The following is a 23,195-nucleotide window of genomic DNA, read 5'->3' as shown; positions in this document are numbered from 1 at the left end:
CTCGTGGTGGCCCAACACCCTATTAAGACCATTTGTGTTGGCAGTTACCTGTAGAAGCAGGCTACATGAAGAATGGAACAGCTGGATCGGGGAAACCACTTGAGTCACACAAAAGGGAATATAACGTTGCGGATCAACTTTGGAGTGACAATTTCATGTGTACGACATTTAAAGACCTGCATCACTACACTGAGAGATCTGCTGTTTCTAAAAGGACGTATTTGGGTGTTTTTGGAGCCTTTGTTTGTTTTTTCAGGGGCCCCCATAATATACAACAAGGATGAGGAAATGATTTGCTGTTTGTGATAAAAACAAGTGCAGTAACAAAGGTGTCTGGACCCTTCTATAACATGCCATTTACATAAATAAAAGAATTATTTTTTACAACCAAATAAAACTTCTCCTTTAATTGGTATTGAAGATGAATGTTTTTTAAATAGTTTCTTTACCTTATTGGGCTGAGCAGCCCGTCTCAGGTCCTCTATCCAGCGGTCCCGCTCAGCAGCTGAGGTGCACCCAAAACAGTGGTTGTTCTCTGAGTTTATCACCTACGACATCAATATGAAGGCGGAAATACATGACAGGACAGAGTGAAGAAAACATGTTATTGGGCAGTATTTAACATGAACCTGGTCAAATCACTTTTAAGACATGGGACGAGTATAGAAGTTCAATCAAATCTCAATCAAATGTATTCATAAAGCCCTTCTTACATCAGCCGATGTCACAAAATGCTGCACATAATCCCAGCCTAAAACCCCAAACAGCAAGCAATGCAGGTGTTACAGGTCAAAGGTCAGCTCTACCTCAAAGCAGTACTTCTCCCCGAGGATGGAGCTGTGTACAGGCCTGATGACCGTACTGGTGTCTGCGCTCAGATCCAGGTTTCCTGCAGCGCTGACTGGGATGGACACGGACTCCCGTGAGCCATGGAGCCTGCTGAAGAGACAGGGAGGAGGAGACGAGAGGAGTCGATGAGGAACAGCCTGCCTTACACATCAAGAGCACTATGAGACTGACCACATACCTGCTCCCTTTGTTCAACCCAACGGTGTTTAACTGGGTATTGCTCTTTCGCATGGCTCCACCATAGAAACGCCGCTTGATCAGTCCCTTGAGACAGAGGGCAGGAAGAAGACAATTAAAGAAGGGGCAGGGAGAGATGGGTTGATGCAATTCAATTCATCCCCAGGGGCATACTGATTAGCAGGCCCTGAGTCATACAGAATCCTCAGGAAATCCAGAGCTGTTATGAATCATGTAATAACAGTATTTTATCTGTGGAGTATGCAGTGCTCACCCTCACTCCTCCATCTTGGCCCTTCAGTCTGGGGCCTCCAGTGGGGGCCATGTGGTCGGGGCTGCATTCTGCAGGTCCAGGAGATACACACAGTTAGCATGTAAACATGTAAACACAGTTTTGGCTTGGCATGATCCCTCCCCTCCCTTTGATAAAAATGACAACCTTTTATCAGAGCGTCTCGGGCGGGAAGTGGGCATTGTGGGTTGTCTCTGTTATTGTTGCTTCATCTGGAGACCTACTGTGTATCTTGTTACATATCACTCACGTCTTACATATGTACGTGTGTACATTTCCCTGTTAATTTGGAAACCATTGTGGAGAGACAACCAGTGGTTCTTCTAATCTCCCCAAACGAAATTGCAGTCCTCTGAAACCACCAGGGGAAGTGTAGTCATTTCCCCCTTTCTGCATTTCCTCTGAAGACCGAACAAATAACTGCTCAAAAAGATGATGCTGCAAGGCTGGAGATTATTCAGACTGAGTTTGAATAACTAATCAAGAACAGTACGTGTACTGTATAACTGAACATTAATACACTGGCTTTGAAATCCTATTGATAACCACTTTAGCTTTAAGTCTCTCCAACAGTAAGAAATGCCTAATCATGTAAGAAGGTTGAGGGATGACTAGGCTCCGTGTCAGAATGAGTCAACCATTGATAAGTGTTCTGACAGTCACACCGGATATTGCTTTTGTCTAGTGGCCGAGACAGGGCAGGAACCTTGCACGTGCAGCCTTCATTTCAGACATTGATTAACTTATTTTAGAGACTACTAAAGCCCTGAGTACCACTGCAGGGCAGAAAATCAGCCACGTCAATAAAACAACACTTGAGACACTATTTTTTTTATTACCCCTTTTTTCTCCCCAATTGGTAGTTAGTCTTGTCTCATCGCTGCAACTCCCTTATGGACTCGGGAGAGACGAAGGTCGAGAGCCATGTGTCCTCCGAAACACAACCCAACCAAGCTTCTTGACACAACGCACATCAAACCTGGAAGCCAGCCGCACCAGTGTTTTGGAGGAAACACCGTACACCTGGGGACCTGGTCAGCGTGCACTGCGCCCAGGAGTCGCTAGTGCGCGATGAGACAAGGATATCCCTGCCGGCCAAACCCTCCCTAACCCGGACAACGCTGGGCCAATTGTGCTCCGCCCCACGGACCTCCTGGTCGGGCCGGGTGCGACAGAGCCTGGGCTCGAACCCAGAGTCTCTGGTGGCACAGCTAGCGCTGCGATGCAGTGCCTTAGACCACTGCGCCACCCGGGAGGCCCATTGTGACACTTTTTGGGCTAAAAGAATACATTTACCTATGGCAGTAACTAAAGCCATCATACAGTACATCACTTTTCTTCAGAGCGTTCGTTACAAATTCACCTTTGTTGATATTCCCCTTGTCATAGACATAACCAAGTGAAATATTTGTCTGAATCAATAGCAATTGTGACCGAACAAATAAACTTCTATCCAACCCTTTGCTTACCCAATGTGCCTCCACATGCAATCCAGCGTCTAAATCCCATCATTGAGAGAGAGAGAGAGATCTGTCGAACCCGCTTCTCCTAATCACACTTAAGAGTGAACACTGCTTCAACCTCTCATGGTTCTTCTCTCTTCACCAAATGGGCCTCGCCAATGTAGGCATCACATAGAACTAATCGGTATCTAATATTATAGAGCCAGACTAAGTCCACAAGCGAATACTAATAAAAGTAACATGAACGAGAGAAGCCACGCCACCGACACTGCTTCTTCTCAACCAGCCCTGACTGGTCTTCTGGAACACACACATGCGATGGTATCTACCCCCCCAAATTTTGAGGAAACAATTTGAAAGCCACACCGAAAGCATAATCACGTCAGCAATTTCCTCTGTGCCTGCTCTGCCGTTACTCTGCTAGACTCTCTAGTGGTTGTGATGCTGCCGAATGGATGTTGTCCTCGCAAAGACATCCCTGAACTCAGTCTGGCTCTGTCCTGTATTTCTGAGGATCAACCATTTTGATGAGAAAATGGACTTCACTGTTGTATCTCCTTTGTGTCTCTGATGTTGACGACATTCGGAAAGCTATTAGAGAAAGCAAGGTATTGAGCACAGTTCCAGGAACCCCATTCACACGAAACACTCCTACTGTCTTAAACCATGAGGCAGTATTGTAGTACTGACCCATGTTGACATCTACCAGGTTCTGCATGCTGAGGTTTGACAGGCAGCTGCTGACTCGGTTCCGGGTCCACATCATTGGCTGAGAGAGGGAGTAGAAGAGATGCACACTCACATAATAACCTAGAGAGAAACCATGACTATCAACTTCATACAGTCCAGTGTGAGTTTCCATTGAGAGTGCAGTGCTCCCAGCAATAGTACTAACTGTTCAATGCAACGCTTTAAGGTGGTGTTGACTCCATGTTGTTTAATAATGGAAGTGCATTGCTAAGTGTTGTTGTGTCATTTTCAGTGTTGTTGGTCTGTGTCGTGTACCTCTTCCTCCGGGGTGATGAGGATCTGTCCGTCCTCCAGGACACAGTTGTTGATGTCCCAAACGGGGACGTCCTGGGGAGGGGCCCATGACAGCCTGGCTAGCTCTAGGGACGCAGCTGCAAGCCCACTCCCACCCGCATCTATACACACAAACACCATGACGACAGCACACTAGATCAGTACAGAATGACCAGATCACTCCAATAGTCACTTGAAATCCTGGCCTTTTTTTTATTTGAACTGTCCGTGTGACACAACTAACTACACGGTCTACAATAGATGCCACTAATTTGACTCATTTTGATGACCCTAGTCATGTCTCTGTGATTGGACACCAGTTATTTTGAACAATACTCTATTCCTGTGTCTGACATTTGAGTTTTCCCAATTACAGTATAGTCTGAGGAAACCAGCAGTGGTCATTCTGGGGGTGGGGTAATTGAGTGCACACGCTGGCCCTTGGATGTTTTTCATTCGGAGTAATTATGGCATGATGTTGTTATCTGACACAGTGCACATGGCCACTCCCATTTCTGGTTTGTAGTTGTTGTTTTTGATGCTATCTTCTCCGCCCCTCCTCACTCCCCATCTATAACAACCACAACTCTCGCACATCCTGTGTCAGTTTGTTTTCTAATCTAAGTATGGCTGTATTAACTTCTCCTAAATCGTATCATTTTTTTCCCATCCATATCTATATCTTCAGGTTTATTCTAGTCTCCAACGCGAATAGACTGTCTGAAAAGCCCACTCAAAATGGTCTCTGACCGTGTGGTTGAGTATAATGCTTTTGGCTTTGTGCAAACTTGCTTCCTTAACGTGTAAAATGCTTTCTCACCATGTCTACCTTCATCATGGGTTCTTAGACGCACACTAAATGCGTGGTATACAACACCAGATTTCAGCATTTCACTGAAGGAAAAGGACGGAAAATCTAAACTAGACTGAAATCGAGAGACTAACTAAACTATACAAATTCAAAACCTAGAATTTCAAACTGTACTCGAAATGGTTGACATACAGCGATGTAGGACGTCTTAAAAACCAGAAGAAAGAGCATGGCACTGTCATGTGTGGCGCTAGGTGCGCATTCAGATAACAAGGCAATCCGCTTATGGTGTGAATTCTGTGCCTTCACCTTGTAGGAGGGTCGGGTGGCTGTTTCTGCTCAGCAGCCGGGGCCTCTTGAGCTTCTGCGAGACGGTGCGTATGTACTTCCTGAACAGTGCCCCTCCGCCCCCTTTCTGTGGCGTGTCTGCGAGGGATGGTTCCGGTGCCTCTGGGCTTGCCCCCGGTCCCAATGTTGCCTGGGCTGAAGAGGAGGGGGACTGGGTAGTGAACAACGACCCCGGAGGCTCAGACTGGGCCCTTCTGAAGGGGTTCTTCCTGCAGGCAGGGTTCTTCTCCATCCTGGGGGTCTCCCCTCCTCGTCCAACGGTTGAGGCTCTTTCCCCGGGATCCTCGCTCAGGGCTTTCCGCCAGTTCTGCATCTTATTACTCCATCTGGTGGTGGAGGTCTTCTCCGCCTTCTCTATTGTTGTTGATGCTGTGACTCCACCATCTCCTCTCGTCCCGTCGAGGGTTGCTGCCTTGGCTCCAGTGTGCCACTTGTAGGTGTTGAGAGGGTCGACGTCCTCAGGAGGAGGGGCGTCTTGAGGATGCTCAGCAGGTGTCTCCTTCTCCTCCTCTGTGGGGCCCGTCTCCTCTGCAATCTGTTTATCTTCTGGCTCAGATTCAGCCTCCTGGTTTGTGCCCATTTTCATCTTGGTATTTGTGAGTATCTTTTTTTTTTAGCTTACTCCTCTCACTGTTTTCAAGAATGGAGTAAATCGTCTTTACCTCCCCTACTTAAGGTCCCCTCAAAATGTAATCACTTAGGGTGACTAATAATCTGGGCATTACTTGTTTTTCTTTCTTGATTCTTTTTGTTGTTGTTGATTTCTGTGTTCCAAAACATCATCCGGCAACATCAGTCTGACTGCTTTGTGTGTAGTTCCTTTGCTGTGAGTCTTCACGCCCTCAACCTCCCACACTCAACGGTTGCTTCCTTTCACAGTGTCACTAACTCTGTTTTTTTGTTTTTTTCTCTTCGTGTATTTGAGTTTTCTGACTGGTCTCGCTGCTCTCTCACCTCTCCCCTTCTTCCCCTTGACATCCTATTCAAGAGTTCTCTTTTTACTTTCCCTCAAATCATCCCACACCCTCTGTCAGGTTCTTAATGGCTTTTACTGGCCCCTTGTCCTGAAAAGCAGAGTATTGTTATATTCCTCCGCTGCTTGGAGTGAAATCTCCTCATAAAATCCTCAGGACCTCTTCACGTCTATAGTTTAGGTAACTAAAACCGTTGTTAAGTCTGCGACGTTGTCACACAGGAAGTGTGTCAGTTCACTCAATGATTTTGAAAGCGCCAGAGAGGAACAGGGGGACGTCTTCAAATGTCCCACCCACTTGCCTACTCTTTCTTTGTATATGAAATGCAAATACATGCTTGGTTCTGATTTGTTCATCTAGCCTAGATATTAATGGTTTGCATCTGTACCTTCCTTTACACAGATGGCTCTTGTTTCTTCACACCTTCCTCTTTTTATTCTTCTTTTTTTTAACATTGATTGAGACATATGATCTGATGCTATCATAATAATGGGAAGCTGAGACGTCCATTTCACAACTCGATCTTGGGGCCTGTCCCTTTCACCAGTTCTATCAACCATTCGGATCAACCCTGAAGTTCATACATTAACGACAACAAAGATGTAGAATATTTGGTGAATGATATTTAATAGAACATCATCACCATCTGTAGGTCGTCTGACACAGATATATACATACATGTGGTTGTTTGTGTTCAGTGGCTGTTGGGCTCAGTTTCCCGTCTAAACTAGCAGCACTTCCTGCCAGACAAACAGGTTCGATAGACTCTAAACCACTTCCTGTGTTGACGCTGCACAGTTGTGACACATGCACCTGTTAAATATTTCCATCTCACACACTGGTCAATGTGTGTTTCATGAGATTATGACTGTGAGTTTGAATTGGACCGACAGCCAAGAATTCTGATCCAACACCACTGGATAGGTGAAAACAGGGTTCCACATTACAGTTCTCTCTGATCAGTGCCAGATCAGAGAACCATTTTCAAAGTGTTCTCATTTGAGTTGTGGATTCTCTTTTAACTGTCTCCTTATGCAACCTAAAACGGACTTAGAAGACATACTAACAACTTCCAATAGCTTTGTCAAAGCCCCACCACTACAAGCATAATGTATCTAAACCTTTACTCAGAAACACTGGAGGGCACTATTACACCAATATAACTGAACTGTCGTCAGGAGACTTATTTTAAAGTCCTTCTTCCTCCTCTGACGAGGAGCAGTAGGAAGGATTGGAGGACCAATGCGCAGCGTTGTAAGTGTTCATGATACTTTTAATAGAACACAGAAAAATACAAAATAACGACGTGAAATAACAAAACCCGAAACAGTTCCGTGTGGAACACACAGACACAGGAAAATAATCACCCACAAATCAAGGGTGAAAACAGGCTGCCTAAGTATGGTTCTCAATCAGGGACAAGGATTGACAGCTGCCTCTGATTGAGAACCATACCAGGCCAAACACATAAATACCAACTCATCGAAAAACAAACAAAGACAACCCACTCAACTCACGCCCTGACCATACTAAAACAAAGACAACCCACCCAACTCACGCCCTGACCATACTAAAACAAAGACAACCCACTCAACTCACGCCCTGACCATATTAAAACAAAGACAACCCACCCAACTCACGCCCTGACCATACTAAAACAAAGACAACCCACCCAACTCACGCCCTGACCATACTAAAACAAAGACAACCCACCCAACTCACGCCCTGACCATACTAAAACAAAGACAACCCACCCAACTCACGCCCTGACCATACTAAAACAAAGACAACCCACCCAACTCACGCCCTGACCATACTAAAACAAAGACAACCCACCCAACTCACGCCCTGACCATACTAAAACAAAGACAACCCACCCAACTCACGCCCTGACCATACTAAAACAAAGACAACCCACCCAACTCACGCCCTGACCATACTAAAACAAAGACAACCCACCCAACTCACGCCCTGACCATACTAAAACAAAGACAACCCACCCAACTCACGCCCTGACCATACTAAACAAAACAAAACAAAGACAACCCACCCAACTCACGCCCTGACCAATACATAAAACAAAGACAATGTGCCCACCCAACTCTGACATGCCCCAAGGTGACCAAACTAAAAACAAAGACAAAACAAACATTTTGAACTAAGGTCAGATTTTAGCCCATTGTGACTTATTTATTTTCATGTATTTTAATGCATTAGTTGCCTGTTAGTTTTACTATTTTATTGATTTTAAACACACTATGTGGCCCTTTGCATCATCTGTAATACATGTGCTAACATGCTTTTTTTGATGAGATAGAGCCATTCAACCACAAACTTACAAAGTATGATTTCGCATATTTACTAGTGTGTAATGCAGTAATCCTCAGAACCTCTGACATGGGTCTTTCAAACATTGTTCCAAACTGGTGAGAACCAAAACGTTTGGTGGAGTTATTTCAAACATTACTGCCTAAACTGTTTTTTTTTGTTGTGGTTCAAATCCCCTTTATTTTTATAATTAAAAATAGGCAAAGTTGGCCACTGTGGTCCTGGCCTTTTGGAACAGCCTGCCGGAGGCATCTGATGGCCTCAGGCACTATAGACATTTTGAACCTCAGCACTACTTTTTCAGGCAGTGCTTTTGCGTTAGTCACTGTGCTATTTTACTGCGCCCATTGGCACTCCGTATATCTTATTTATTTTCATGTATTTTAATGCATTAGTCTCATGTCCACTGTTAGGCACTCCGTTTTCTTCCACTGCGTTCGACACCTTTCAGGAAGGCTCTGGTCTCAAAATTTCTAATATTTCTAACCTTTTTTAAATTTTATTTGCTAAGCACTTTGAAATGCATCATCTGTAATCATTTACAAAACAGGCCTCTTGTTCCTTACCTTTGGGAGTTTTGCAATCATATCATTGAAGTCTCTGGCCAGCTGATCTTCCCAGCCCTCCTTCAACCACCCTTTGGGGTTCACCACCTTGCTGAGGACATTTTCAGTGTCCTGAAGGTCTTCAGCAGCCTCTGTCGTCTTTGTGTCACTGGACACCTCTCCCACTGCGTTTGACACCTCAGGCACTCCACTGCAACCCCCAGGCACTACACACCTCAGAACCACTACACAGCTCAGCCTCTCCATTGCACACCTCAGGATGGCTCTCGGTGGATAGCTGCACCACCTTTCAAATCAAATCTCATTTTATTTGTCACATACACATGGTTAGCAGATGTTAATGCGAGTGTAGCGAAATGCTTGTGCTTCTAGTTCCGACAATGCAGTAATAACCAACAAGTAATCTAACTAACAATTCCAAAACTACTGTCTTATACACAGTGTAAGGGGATAAAGAATATGTACATAAGGATAAATGAATGAGTGATGGTACAGAGCAGCATAGGCAAGATACAGTAGATGGTATCGAGTACAGTATATACATATGAGATGAGTATGTAAACAAAGTGGCATCGTTAAAGTGGCTAGTGATACATGTATTACATAAGGATGCAGTCGATGATATAGGGTACAGTATATACGTATGCATACGAGATGAATAATGTAGGGTAAGTAACATTATATAAGGTAGCATTGTTTAAAGTGGCTAGTGATATATTTACATCATTTCCCATCAATTCCCATTATTAAAGTGGCTGGAGTTGAGTCAGTGTCAGTGTCAGTGTGTTGGCAGCAGCCACTCAATGTTAGTGGTGGCTGTTTAACAGTCTGATGGCCTTGAGATAGAAGCTGTTTTTCAGTCTCTCGGTCCCAGCTTTGATGCACCTGTACTGACCTCGCCTTCTGGATGACAGCGGGGTGAACAGGCAGTGGCTCGGGTGGTTGATGTCCTTGATGATCTTTATGGCCTTCCTGTAACATTGGGTGGTGTAGGTGTCCTGGAGGGCAGGTAGTTTGCCCCCGGTGATGCGTTGTTTAGTTTAGTTTGAGTTTATTTTATTTTTACAGGGACAGTGCACATTAATCAACGTTTCAGTAAAAGTGCCGGTTTTAGCCAGCCGGCTCATTTTCAACCGCAGTCCCTGGGCAGGTTATTAAAAACAATTACAATATAGACAATAGCACCATAGAACAAGCAAGACATAGAAACACAGGACAAGCAAGACATAGCATACAGACAGAGCAACATAGAACAAAAAGCAGCAAGACAAAATTCATAACAGCAACAAAGTGTTTCCACACCTCACAAGCTACAGACAACAGACAACATGGAAAGCGGCAACACACAGCTAGGGACCATGTTCACAAATCTGATTGACCTTTAGCCAGGTCTTCAAGCATTTTGTGAAAGTGTGATATGTGGTGCAGTTATGTGTGTCTGATGGCAGTGTATTCCAGACATGGGAAGCTCTCACAGAGAATGCAGATTTACTAAAGGTGCTTTTCCTTAGGGGAACTATACAGTCACCTCTCATGGCAGACCTTGTGGATCTGCTGCCATATGTCTGGGCTTTCTGTTTAACAAACATATTGAGTGGAGGGGGAGCCAGGCCATTAAGGATCTTGAATACAAGACATGCGTCGGTGTATTGCACAAGATTTTCCCAACTCAAGAGCTCATGCTTTCTAAGGATGTGCCAATGATGATGGCTATTGGGCTTCCTATCAAGCACTTTGAGAGCCTGTTTGTAGACAGACTGAATAGGTTTTAATGTTGTACAGCAAGCTTGGGCCCAACTAGTCAAGTAGTATGTTAAGTGGGGGAGTATCATAGATTTGAAGTACAGTTTTGCTACCTCTGTAGTCAAACAATTTCGTATAAATCGGAAATTAGCTAGATTGAATTTAGTTATTTGAATTACCTTTTTCACATGCTTTTTAAAAGAGAGGTTGGAATCAAGTATGATGCCAAGGTACTTAAAATCGGATACCACCTGGAGCTTCTCCCCTGACACATAGACATCTGGCTCAGTAGCATCTGTTGCCCTCTTTGTGAAGAACATGCAAACAGTTTTTTTCACATTGAGATGCAAACACGAGTCACTGAGCCACTTTGTAACCTGGACCATTACAGTAGTGAGTTCTTGTGCAGCTTGTTGTTTGCTCTTTGCATGCACATATATCACTGTATCATCTGCATACATTTGAACTTCATTCCCAGTACAGACAGAAGGCAGATCATTAATATACAGGCTGAACAGGAGGGGCCCCAGTATTGACCCTTGGGGCACGCCCACATCATAGCAACGAGTGGGCGACAGCTCATTGCTCACTCTGACACACTGAGTTCTGCCTTCAATGTATGATTTCATCCATCTCAAGGCATCAGGGGAAAAGTTGAGAGCCTTACGGTTGAGGGCGGAGCAGTTGCCGTACCAGGCGGTGATACAGCCCGCCAGGATGCTCTCGATTGTGCATCTGTAGAAGTTTGTGAGTGCTTTTGGTGACGAGCCGAATTTCTTCAGCCTCCTGAGGTTGAAGAGGCGCTGCAGCGCCTTCTTCACAATGCTGTCTGTGTGAGTGGACCAGTTCAGTTTGTCTGTGATGTGTATGCCGAGGAACTTAAAACTTGCTACCCTCTCCACTACTGTTCCATCGATGTGGATAGGGGGGTGTTCCCTCTGCTGTTTCCTGAAGTCCACAATCATCTCCTTAGTTTTGTTGACGTTGAGTGTGAGGTTATTTTCCTGACACCACACTCCGAGGGCCCTCACCTCCTCCCTGTAGGCCGTCTCGTCGTTGTTGGTAATCAAGCCTACCACTGTTGTATCGTCCGCAAACTTGATGATTGAGTTGGAGGCGTGCGTGGCCACGCAGTCGTGGGTGAACAGGGAGTACAGGGCTCAGAACGCACCCTTGTGGGGCCCCAGTGTTGAGGATCAGCGGGGAGGAGATGTTGTTGCCTACCCTCACCACCTGGGGGCGGCCCGTCAGGAAGTCCAGTACCCAGTTGCACAGGGCGGGGTCGAGACCCAGGGTCTCGAGCTTGATGACGAGCTTGGTGTTGAATGCCGAGATGTAGTCGATGAACAGCATTCTCACATAGGTATTCCTCTTGTCCAGATGGGTTAGGGCAGTGTGCAGTGTGGTTGAGATTGCATCGTCTGTGGACCTATTTGGGCGGTAAGCAAATTGGAGTGGGTCTAGGGTGTCAGGTAGGGTGGAGGTGATATGGTCCTTGACTAGTCTCTCAAAGCACTTCATGATGACGGAAGTGAGTGCTACGGGGCGGTAGTTGTTTAGCTCAGTTACCTTAGCTTTCTTGGGAACAGGAACAATGGTGGCCCTCTTGAAGCATGTGGGAACAGCAGACTGGTATAGGGATTGATTGAATATGTCCGTAAACACACCGGCCAGCTGGTCTGTGCATGCTCTGAGGGCGCGGCTGGGGATGCTGTCTGGGCCTGCAGCCTTGCGAGTGTTAACACGTTTAAATGTCTTACTCACCTCGGCTGCAGTGAAGGAGAGACCGCATGTTTTCGTTGCAGGCCGTGTCAGTGGCACTGTATTGTCCTCAAAGCGGGCAAAAAAGTTATTTAGTCTGCCTGGGAGCAAGACATCCTGGTCCGTGACTGGGCTGGATTTCTTCTTGTAGTCCGTGATTGACTGTAGACCCTGCCACATGCCTCTTGTGTCTGAGCCGTTGAATTGAGATTCTACTTTGTCTCTGTACTGACGCTTAGCTTGTTTGATAGCCTTGCGGAGGGAATAGCTGCACTGTTTGTATTCGGTCATGTTACCAGACACCTTGCCCTGATTAAAAGCAGTGGTTCGCGCTTTCAGTTTCACGCGAATGCTGCCATCAATCCACGGTTTCTGGTTAGGGAATGTTTTAATCGTTGCTATGGGAACGACATCTTCAACGCACGTTCTAATGAACTCGCACACCGAGTCAGCGTATTCGTCAATATTGTTATCTGACGCAATACGAAACATATCCCAGTCCACGTGATGGAAGCAGTCTTTGAGTGTGGAGTCAGCTTGGTCGGACCAGCGTTGGACAGACCTCAGCGTGGGAGCCTCTTGTTTTAGTTTCTGTCTGTAGGCAGTGATCAACAAAATGGAGTCGTGGTCAGCTTTTCCGAAAGGGGGGCGGGGCAGGGCCTTATATGCGTCGCGGAAGTTAGAGTAACAATGATCCAAGGTTTTTCCACCCCTGGTTGCGCAATCGATATGCTGATAACATTTAGGGAGTCTTGTTTTCAGATTAGCCTTGTTAAAATCCCCAGCTACAATGAATGCAGCCTCCGGATAAATGGTTTCCAGTTTGCAAAGAGTTAAATAAAGTTCGTTCAGAGCCATCGATGTGTCTGCTTGGGGGATATATACGGCTGTGATTATAATCGAAGAGAATTCTCTTGGTAGATAATGCGGTCTACATTTGATTGTGAGGAATTCTAAATCAGGTGAACAGAAGGATTTGAGTTCCTGTATGTTTCTTTCATCACACCATGTCTCGTTCGCCATAAGGCATACGCCCCCGCCCCTCTTCTTACCAGAAAGATGTTTGTTTCTGTCGACGCGATGCGTGGAGAAACCCGTTGGCTGCACCGCCTCGGATAGCATCTCTCCAGTGAGCCATGTTTCCGTGAAGCAAAGAACGTTACAGTCTCTGATGTCCCTCTGGAATGCTACCCTTGCTCGGATTTCATCAACCTTGTTGTCAAGAGACTGGACATTGGCAAGAAGAATGCTAGGGAGTGGTGCACGGTGTGCCCATCTCCGGAGTCTGACCAGAAGACCGCCTCGTTTCCCTCTTTTTCGGAATCGTTATTTTGGGTCGCTGCATGGGATCCATTCCGTTGTCCTGTTTGAAATGCAGAACACAGGATCCGCGTCGCGAAAAACATATTCTTGGTCATACTGATGGTGAGTTGACGCTGATCTTATATTCAGTAGTGTTCAGAAGGTCTCCAGTAGCCTCTGTCTTCTTTGTGTCACTTGACACCTCTCCCACTGCATTTGACACTTAAGGCACTCCACCACACACGTTTGGACCTCTACTGCAGACCCGTGGTCCTCTGCTGGTCACCCCAGGACCTCTGCTGGTCACCTCAGGACCTCTGCTGGTCACCTCAGGACCTCTGCTGGTCACCTCAGGACCTCTGCTGGTCACCCCAGGACCTCTGCTGGTCACCTCAGGACCTCTGCTGGTCACCTCAGGACCTCTGCTGGTCACCTCAGGGCCTCTGCTACACATCTCAGGAATGCTCTCAGTGGATCCGAAATAGGACTAAGCAGACAATGCAGAGCAATGAAAGAGTAAGAACAAAACAGATATCTGTCCTTTTTCACAAAACATACCACAGACATCCAAAGTCAAAGATTATAGCAGCTTATTTATAATATTGTCTAGTTTGAGACAACTCTGATACACCCAACTTGCAAAGACACTTGACCTTTCATTTACGAAACAGGCTTCTTGTTCCTTACCTTTGATAGTTCCGCAATCATATCATAGATTTAGGGGGTTAGCTGATCTTGGCAGCCCTCCTTCAGACATCCTTTGGGCTTTAACGCCTTGCTGAGGACATTTCCATCTCCAGCAGCCTCTTTCTCCACACTGACCAGGTCCAGTGGCTCAGCCCGAACGTCCACCACATTGTTATTCGGAGACTCCTCTGAAGCCTCCTCATTGGTGTTGTCAATGTCAGCAGCCCCAGCGACACAGGCCGGGCACTTGGTTTTTGGACTTTTCTCGTCAATTAGAGTTTGTTCTGAAGAGGTCTCAGAATGTCCGTACAGCTCAGTGAGCTGTAAATGGACAGAGATACAGAACTATCCTATAGCTACTTCACAAATACAACACACCAAATACATCCAAAGTTGATGGTAACTCCTATGTAATATTGACCAACGTCGAACACCATATCATACACAGAAATGACAAAGATGCTTGACATTTTAATCAAAGAAACAATATTGGCATTGCAGATGGCTCGTATGTCCTCAGTGGCCTGGCATGTCTCATCATTTAGATGCAAGAAGGTCAACTTCCAACATTTCTTCCAGCAATGTGGCGAGCAGAGAGTGATGTGAATTGGTTCATGGCACGAACTAACTGCTCCTCCATGGAGAGTGACAAGTCCTTTTTGATCATTTGTTTTTGTTGGCCAAAGCTCTGCAGAAAGAGCGAGGGTTACTGAGCACATAACCCAATACCAGATGTCTACAGCAGTACATCTGTCTTTTTCAAATGAATGCTGGAAAAAGTTAGCTAAATGGGAAGAATATACATTATACCTTCCATAGAAGAACAACATGCAATATAAACAATGAAAGTGCAGATGAGATTAATGAGACCTTAATTATGATGAGGAAGCAAGTCATCTTAGATGATCGATAAAGTGGTTGTGTAGCTAATAGATTCGATATGATCCAAGTAAGGTTATTTTTCTAAAATGTTGAATGCGTGCAATATCGGGTCTTTTCATTATGGGAACACCTTACTGAGAACAGGAAAAAATATATGATTTTTTTTTGATCGACTTGGATGAACAATTCGCGTTTGCTATCGATATACTGTAGGTGGGTTGTGATTGCGAATAACTTAAAACTCTTGAGTAATACACATAGAATTAGGAATTAAAATGTATGTTATTGAACATTGCGACGGATATTTCCGAGCACATTTATTTATCCTGTTGTATTATGTGCCACGGGCCAATCCTATTTCTCCCTAATGAATAAAGATCCTCTAACATTTTTACGCGATGTCACTTGAAAAAAAAACGTCATTTATGATGCTTTATTGGCATTGGCAATTCGCATACACAAGGGTTAGAGAAATACATAAAACATGCAATACAGCATTAAAAACAAACAAGACAACAGGTTATTTAAAGTAGGCTATATGAAATTAATTACCTTATGAATCAATACGATTTACAGTATGCTTAGGTATCAACAATGACCAGTGTTGATATTTAACATTATAACATTATAATACATTGAAAGTGTATGAAAAATAGCTAAATCAGTGTTGACTGAACAAATATGCCATGATTGTCAACCCATGCTGATGAAGAAAATAAATAACATTACAAAATATTCATTATTACAATAATGAAATTAATAAGAATGTTCAAAAATAATGTTCAATGCGTTGAGTTTACAATCATTTGATTGAAATCGAGGATTTAGGCCTATTTAATAAATGTTTAATTAATATGAACTTACACACCTGTTAAACATTTCGCTCTCACAACCTGAGCAATATGTTTTTCCGAATTGGACAGATAGCCAAGTTGTATAATTCATTAGCCAAAACAGTTTCAAAGTATTCCAATAGGGCTAATTGTCTCCCTACGCCCGCTAAAACGGATGTTTTGTGTTAAATGCGATGTTTACAGTAATTTAATTGTGGAACACATCCATCCTGGATCCTCTTGTAGCCTTGGTGACAGGAGTCATTCTTATGCCACTGGGTGTCACTGTCTCTCTCTCGACAGATGCAGCTATACTAATCACAAATAGAAATGCAAGATGCTACAATTTCAACGTTTTTACCGAGTTCTATGTTTATATAAGGAAATCAGTCAATTGAAATAAAAAAATGTAGGCCCTAATCTATGGATTTCACATGACTGTGCATAGGCCCGGCCACTGGGGATCCAGGCCCAACCAATCAGAATGAGTTTTTCCCCCACAAATTGGCTTTATTACAGACAGAAATAATCCTCAGTTTCATTAGCTGTCCGGGTGGCTGGTCTCAGATGATCCCACAGGGGAAGAAGTCAGATGTGGAGGTCCTGGGCTGGCGTGGTTACATGTGGTCTGCGGTCGTGAGGCCGATTGACGCACTGCCAAATTCTCTAAAACGACGTTGGAGGTGGCTTATGGTAGATACATTTACATTCAATTATCTGACAACAGCTCTAGTAAACATTCCTGCAGTCAAGCACGCCAATCACACACTCCCTCAACTTGAGACCTCTGAGGTATTTTGTTGTGACAAAATTGCACATTTTAGAGTTGCTTTTTATTGTCCCAAGGACAAGGTGCACCTGTGTAATGATCATGCTGTTTAAACAGCTTCTTGATATGCCACACCGGTCAGGTGGATGGATTATCTCGGCAAATGAGAAATGCTCACTAACAGGAATGTAAACACATTTCTGCACAATATTGGAGAGAAATACGTTTTTTGTGCGTATGGAAAATCTCTGGGATATTTTATTTCAGCTCATGAAACATGGTGACCAACACTTTACATGTTGCTCTAATAATGTTGTTCAGTGTGCATGTCTCTCTGTTGTGTTACAATACTGTAATGTGAAGCAGTGACAACCATAAGGGTGAGTGTTATACGCTGTTATAACTCTAAAACACACTATTATCATGGACATAACAAATTGATACAATCCGATACAATCCGATGAAACATTTTGACAAAACTGGTTTTATTCCACACTGCTTTTTACATGCTTGTCTCCTTCATTGGTCCTTTTTTGATGAGCTGGTTTCCTGTAAAAGATTGCTGTAATGAGTGGTCAAGATAACACCGGATGAAAATGTGTCAGCAGCATCAATATCAACAATGCACAAACAGCTTAATGTTGGTGTTTATCACTAATGTCTAATGTATGAAAAAGGGCACAATTGTATTGTGACTGAATAGTGTTCTGGCGCAACTGTGATGCCCTTTTGATTGTGTTTAAAGGATACATTTGACATTGACTAACAGTATAGTAGCCTATAATACTGAACAGTCTCTCACCTCAAAGTGCTCCCAGCCCCTGATCTCTGAGTAGAGTGCATCTCCTAGACAGGAGGTGTCCACCAGCTGCCGGTGCCCGTGGAGGGTGAAGTTGGCCTGCAGGCCCCCGCCGTCCACTGCACACTTGGCCAGGTGTTGGTGCACCAGATCCAGGGCGTGGCAGAGAGGAGGAGTAGTTGCCAATGAATATTTATACTGCGTTCACGGGGATCCACGTGTTTGAGAGTGTGAGCTGGAAGCAGACGTTACACATAGCAAATCTTGACATGATGTTACACGGTATAACTTGAATGCCACGCCGTAACCGTAAGAGTTCTGTCCCCTGGTGTGGGTGCCAAGGTGATGACAGCCTCGCCCCTCGTAGATGTATCCGTCAGAACCCACCACAAAGCTGAGGGCGACATACATTTAGGAGTTAGAGTGATAAAACAAATGATCTCACAACCCTGATTCCGGTTATAGAGTCTTGTCATTACATATTGCTTCAAGTTATACCGTGTAACATCATGTCAAGATTTGCTATGTGTAACGTCTGCTTCCAGCTCACACTCTCAAACACGTGGATCCCCGTGAACGCAGTTCACTCCAGATCCCAATCACCTGAATTCTGATCACCTGTTCACACACCTGTTTGTCATTATCGCACACTATTTAGTTCTTTGCACCCCATCATTGTGAGGTGTTTGTTTTGTGACACACTTCTGTTCGGAGCTCTGTTTTTCCCGTAATTTAATCCTTATAGTTTTTGCCTGTTCCCTGCCTGTACTTTAGCCTATCGGATTTCCTGTTATCTACCTATTGCCTGATCTCCCGGACGACGTAACTAGCCTTTTCCCTGCCTGTACTGTTGCCTTTTTGGACCCCCTGTGTATGACCTTCTGCATGCCCGTTGACCTAGCCTCCTCCTGTGGTCCTTTACAAAGAAACACCTGCTGCGCCCTGCGCTTGAAACCAGCTCTCTGTCTCCAATCGTGTTCATTACACTATGATATGACTGCTTCAGTAATTGTACAGGACACTTGTCTCCATCTATGAAGCTTAGTATAAAAGGTTTGCGAATGGATGAGGGGGTCAAAAGTCACCTATATACTCTTCATATTTACAGGCCAATTTTCTGTAGACTTCAAATGAATAGTCATTAATCACCTACAATTTCATAATTACAGGGGTAAATGATTCCCTCTCCCCCATCCTGAGACCCACCCCAGTACCTGTGGACAAATTCCAGCATTCTGTCTCTCACTGCTTTTTCCACCCCTGTATCCTTGGCTATCCACTGATTGTCCTCCAGCCTCCACACCAGGTATAGGGTCTCCATCACCTGCCTCTGTTGTCCAGGGTGCCCAGCAGGGCTTTGGCAATCTCCCTGCGCTTGGGGCCGATGTGGCTGGATACAATCCCCAGGTCTTGCCCCTCCAGGACATGGATGTAGTAACCCTTCATCACCTTGCTGAGTTTACCAGGCTGTTCAGAGGGGGCCAAGGTGGCAAGATCCATGCCCAAGATGGACCCCTCAATTCCCCCTTTGATGGGTGGGCACCCGCGACAGCTGGAACACCCTGGAGTGGGTCACTTTTGTCCCAGCAGCCGTCCAGCCCCAGACGCTGAGCGGGTGGAAAGTCCTGGAGGCTAAGGAACGACAACCCTAGGTTTTTGGCCAAGGTGAAGGGAAACATGCCCAGAGGAAGTGTTCCCTCCAGCTTAGCTTTCAGACCCACCTCGATGCCTAGAAGCATGGGAGCAATGGCCACTGTGGTGCCATCTTGGGTCAGAATGACCCCTCTCTCCTCACCACAGTCCGTCACAAAACGGTGGATGGCTTTGTCGAATAAGCCAAAGAGAGTAGTGTCAAACACGGAAGTGTGGGTGTGGCTGATGTTGTTGGAGGCCCCCAGGAGGTGCAGGGTGAGTGGGTGCTCACCAGGGCTAGTGGGGACAGGTCTGGGTTAGAGTCCTCAGCCTGCTCAACGGCACTGATGAAACAGTCCATGTCCCGCAGGTGGTCCTCTGAAACTAAAACAAATGTTTTTCGTTCATGCTACAACTGGCTCAGTGCAAACAGTCACCTGGGGCTTCATTCATACTCATATTCATACTATCTTGGGGTATTTAATGTTTCGTACACCAGTTCTGTTCAATTGAACTCTCAGTTTAACGATAGAAGCATATGTTGCCAATGAAGATGTGTACGGACAACACAGTATGTCAGTCATACTTTCAGACATATTAACCCAAATGAACATGTACTGTAATTTCAGTCCATTAACTCAGGCTGCCTGAACGGAGAATGCTGTAGCACGTTCCAGCCACAATGAAGAGCCATAGAATCACTGTAGTCATTCTGAGTGCAGCTGTATCACACCAGATCCAGAGGCTAAACTAAAACCCACAAACAATCCCCAGACAAGGTCAACCCAGGCTGCCGATGAGAGTTGTAATCTTCTTGTCTCTTACAGTCCAACGTTCTGTTATGACAAACCACAACCACTCATGACAAACCACAAGCAGAATGTCCAGGTGCTCAATAAGTACCTAAAGCTGGTTTCACTTCCCACTTTGGGGAATTAATGTGTTTGTAATGTGGTGTCCCAATAGATGAAATAACTCTCCAAATGTTGATTGGTTCTTACCCAAAGTCAAAGTTTGTCATCAGAAAACAAATAAGGCCCTTTTTTGTGACGAGATCAGGCTTAAAGGGACAAGAGAAGTGCTGAAGTTATGCTGGTTTGTATTAGCCATCACAGTATTTTTTCAATTATATACATCTATTACATCCACCTTTCACACATATGGATGTAATTACACACACATATACACAGACACACACAGATGGTGAAGTCTGGTAAATGTGTTCCACGATGCATAGAGGAGAGGGGCGGTCTGTTTACTGTCAATGTCAGGGAAGCCCAGTAACCTTACTGGAAATTACACTTTCAAATTCCCAAAAAACAAATTCCCAAAAAACAAGCCAATGTAGTAGGCAGACACTATAATCAGTGCATGTATGCTTTTTCAGATGACAGTAACGTTCCTGACTCATGACATTAGTGTCCCATGGCAGGTGGTGTTCATTGGCTTATGAGGTTTTGGTGGTTGGGAGTAAAGGGGAACAAAGTCTATTACACTTGAGTGACTGCTGCATTGAGAATAGCAGCCAATGTCTGTTTGTTTTGTGTTTTTTTTCCATCCCCAAACCTCTTGTTCTCAATGTATGAGGTGAATTTTGGCCCCTATGTTAATTTTCCTTTTGTGACATTAAGAAAAACATCATTACCAGTGGATAAATGGGACAATAGTGGCATCTACTGGATGATAATTAGCTATTTTTTATTTGTTTGTATAGGTTTAAAAATCTATTTAAAATAATGATTCATGAAAACTGTAATATTTAAAATAATTGTATCAATACCATAATGTTTAAACGGAAGTATTTCAACATTAATATCGTGATCCGTCACTGTGACGTATCCCCCGGAACAGGAAGTAAAACGTGATGTTTGCCAATTGTTCTGTTAAGAACAACAACAGCAATTGGTGAGAAAGATTCATTTGAATCATTTTATTATAGTATTTGCTATGTTTATTTCTTCTTTGTGCATGTTTTAGAGTCACTTTTCCACAATGTGTGCTCTTTGAACGAAATAATCCTTGTTTTTATTCATATTCTGTTCAAGAGTATCTAACCGTAGTAGCACGTTTGCTGGTGTGTTGAAATGGATGACTGGGAAAAATCATTTGAACTGTCATCCAACTCGGGCATCCTTCTGGAGTTACGACCTGAAGATCACTTATGTCATGATTTGACCTCGTTTTTTCCAGAGTTCCCAGTTGTCTTGAAAGCACCAACAGTCATGCGCAGATATTTTATTATACACCAGCATTCTGATGTTGTTGACAGTCACTCACTCTCCTCACTTTCCCGTGTAGAAAATGGAGACTCGCTTCACCAGGGGCAAGTCTGCGATTCTAGAGCGCTCGCTCACCAGACCCAAGACTGAGGTCAGCGTGAGCGCATTCGCCCTGCTCTTCTCTGAAATGGTGCAATACTGCCAGAGTCGGGTGTACTCTGTGTCCGAGCTGCAGGCACGCTTGGCAGACTTGGGTCAAGGCGTGGGGGCCAGCCTGTTGGATGTGCTGGTGTTGAGAGAGAAGAATGGAAAAAGGGAAACCAAAGTGTTGAACATACTGCTCTTCATCAAGGTATGACCAAGAGAACTGAGATTCACATACTAGACTTTTTCATTAGTGTAATAACAACCAATGTTTGACATTATACTACCATTAGGCTATAATGTAATACAAATATAGCCTCAGTATACATGGCTCTTGGCTGTAGCAGCGACTTGACCTCCACTTCAACAGACCTGGCCTCTGACATGAGCATAAACACAAACATACCTTCACCTTTCTCTGTCTTCCGTTCCCGCTCAATTCCCCAGGTGTCGGTGTGGAGGGCCCTGTTCGGCAAGGAAGCGGACAAGCTGGAGCAGGCCAACGACGATGACAAGACCTACTATATCATTGAGAAAGAGCCCCTGATCAACGCCTTCATCTCGGTGCCCAAAGAGAACAGCACGCTCAACTGTGCCGCTTTCACCGGGGGCGTGGTGGAGGCCATTCTAACACACAGCGGCTTCCCCGCCAAGGTCACGGTGCACTGGCACAAGGGCACCACTCTCATGATCAAGTTTGATGAGGTCGTCATCGCCCGAGACAAGGCACTGGAGGGCAGATAGGGTAGATAGAGTTCAGAGGTAGTAGGAAGTGTGGACTGAGATGTAAAAGGGATGTACTGTAAACCCTATTGGCTGTATAATGTATAGTGCTTCCTTTCCTATTCCCTATTCATTTTATTGTCCTGACAGATGTGGAAGATCGGAGAAAGTACTCACTTTCACTTCCCTATCTGTTGGCAAGGTCAACATACTTACTTGAATATTGCTACGTGGGCGGAGCCAGTTTTTACAACAATGCATCAATTTGTGTACATGGTTACAGAACTTCCCTACTATGACTAACCCACTATAACTACATTATACTTCTTCCACTGCCGTAAATTAACTTTATGGCATTTGCAGAAAGTACACAGATTTGATTCAGAAACGTTAGCTTTATGAGTTATTTGACCTATTCGGTGCATTTGAATCAGTGAGGACAATGACATGGAACAAGGAAAGGAAGCTAGTTGATAGTATGGTATTCACTATTTCGAAGGACCTACTCTAAAGGCAGATGAAAGGGAGGAGTAACAGTGTGGCTTGAGCAGCTCAGTAGTTCACTAATGAAAAAACAGAAATGGTCACAATTGAATGCGCTTTATCCTGGACTGTTCAGCAAGATGTAATTTTTGTAAAAATGGAATCCCCTGATTGAACAGAGTTATCTAGCACTGTACAATGATATGCATTTCGGTCTTATTTGTAATATCTTATGGGTGGGAAATGTTACAATGCTCCCCATTTTAGACCTGACGAATCATTGTGTCATTGTAAATATATGTGTGGCTGCTTTAATGTTCACAACTTATTTGGTGCTTGTATATTGCTTTGTCAAAATGGAAATAAATACTGTCAAACCTGAAATAA

General features: G+C 44.5%; 2 protein-coding genes and 1 pseudogene across 7 annotated transcripts in view; 1 reads left to right on the top strand and 2 right to left on the bottom strand.

Annotated features, from left to right (window-relative positions):
- The window catches only part of LOC115103819 (ras GTPase-activating protein nGAP-like), a 14,994-nt gene extending 8,813 nt beyond the window's left edge, over positions 1 to 6,181 (bottom strand). The window contains exons 1-7 of one of the 5 annotated variants that reach the window (XM_065006286.1): positions 4,925 to 6,181; positions 3,787 to 3,926; positions 3,472 to 3,550; positions 1,301 to 1,368; positions 1,028 to 1,113; positions 807 to 939; positions 450 to 548 (exon numbers count right to left, since the gene is read on the bottom strand). In XM_065006286.1, coding sequence (XP_064862358.1) covers positions 450 to 548; positions 807 to 939; positions 1,028 to 1,113; positions 1,301 to 1,368; positions 3,472 to 3,550; positions 3,787 to 3,926; positions 4,925 to 5,549 — 1,230 coding nt within the window. In that variant the 5' untranslated portion in view covers positions 5,550 to 6,181. Of the gene's footprint in view, positions 1 to 449; positions 549 to 806; positions 940 to 1,027; positions 1,114 to 1,300; positions 1,369 to 2,787; positions 3,076 to 3,471; positions 3,551 to 3,786; positions 3,927 to 4,924 lie in introns of those variants that run through there. The other 4 variants (XM_065006287.1, XM_029624783.2, XM_065006288.1 and 1 more) reach the window with 4 other exon arrangements.
- On the top strand, positions 5,146 to 23,195 carry LOC115103820 (trafficking protein particle complex subunit 5-like). Of its 2 annotated transcripts, none has more exons than XM_029624785.2 (3): positions 5,146 to 5,559; positions 21,538 to 21,810; positions 22,050 to 23,195. In XM_029624785.2, exons 2-3 carry the CDS (start codon positions 21,541 to 21,543, stop codon positions 22,344 to 22,346), a joined length of 567 nt encoding a protein of 188 aa, XP_029480645.2. In that variant the 5' UTR covers positions 5,146 to 5,559; positions 21,538 to 21,540; the 3' UTR covers positions 22,347 to 23,195. The 2 variants fall into 2 exon arrangements, with proteins under 2 accessions (XP_029480645.2, XP_029480644.2); XM_029624784.2 differs by lacking the exon at positions 5,146 to 5,559 and adding an exon at positions 20,976 to 21,144.
- On the bottom strand, positions 18,283 to 19,606 carry LOC115104413 (N-acetylmuramoyl-L-alanine amidase-like; annotated as a pseudogene).

This window comes from Oncorhynchus nerka, linkage group LG21 (assembly GCF_034236695.1).
Source record: "Oncorhynchus nerka isolate Pitt River linkage group LG21, Oner_Uvic_2.0, whole genome shotgun sequence".
Taxonomy (NCBI): Eukaryota; Metazoa; Chordata; class Actinopteri; order Salmoniformes; family Salmonidae; genus Oncorhynchus; species Oncorhynchus nerka.
This window is presented reverse-complemented; position numbering and strand designations above follow the sequence as displayed.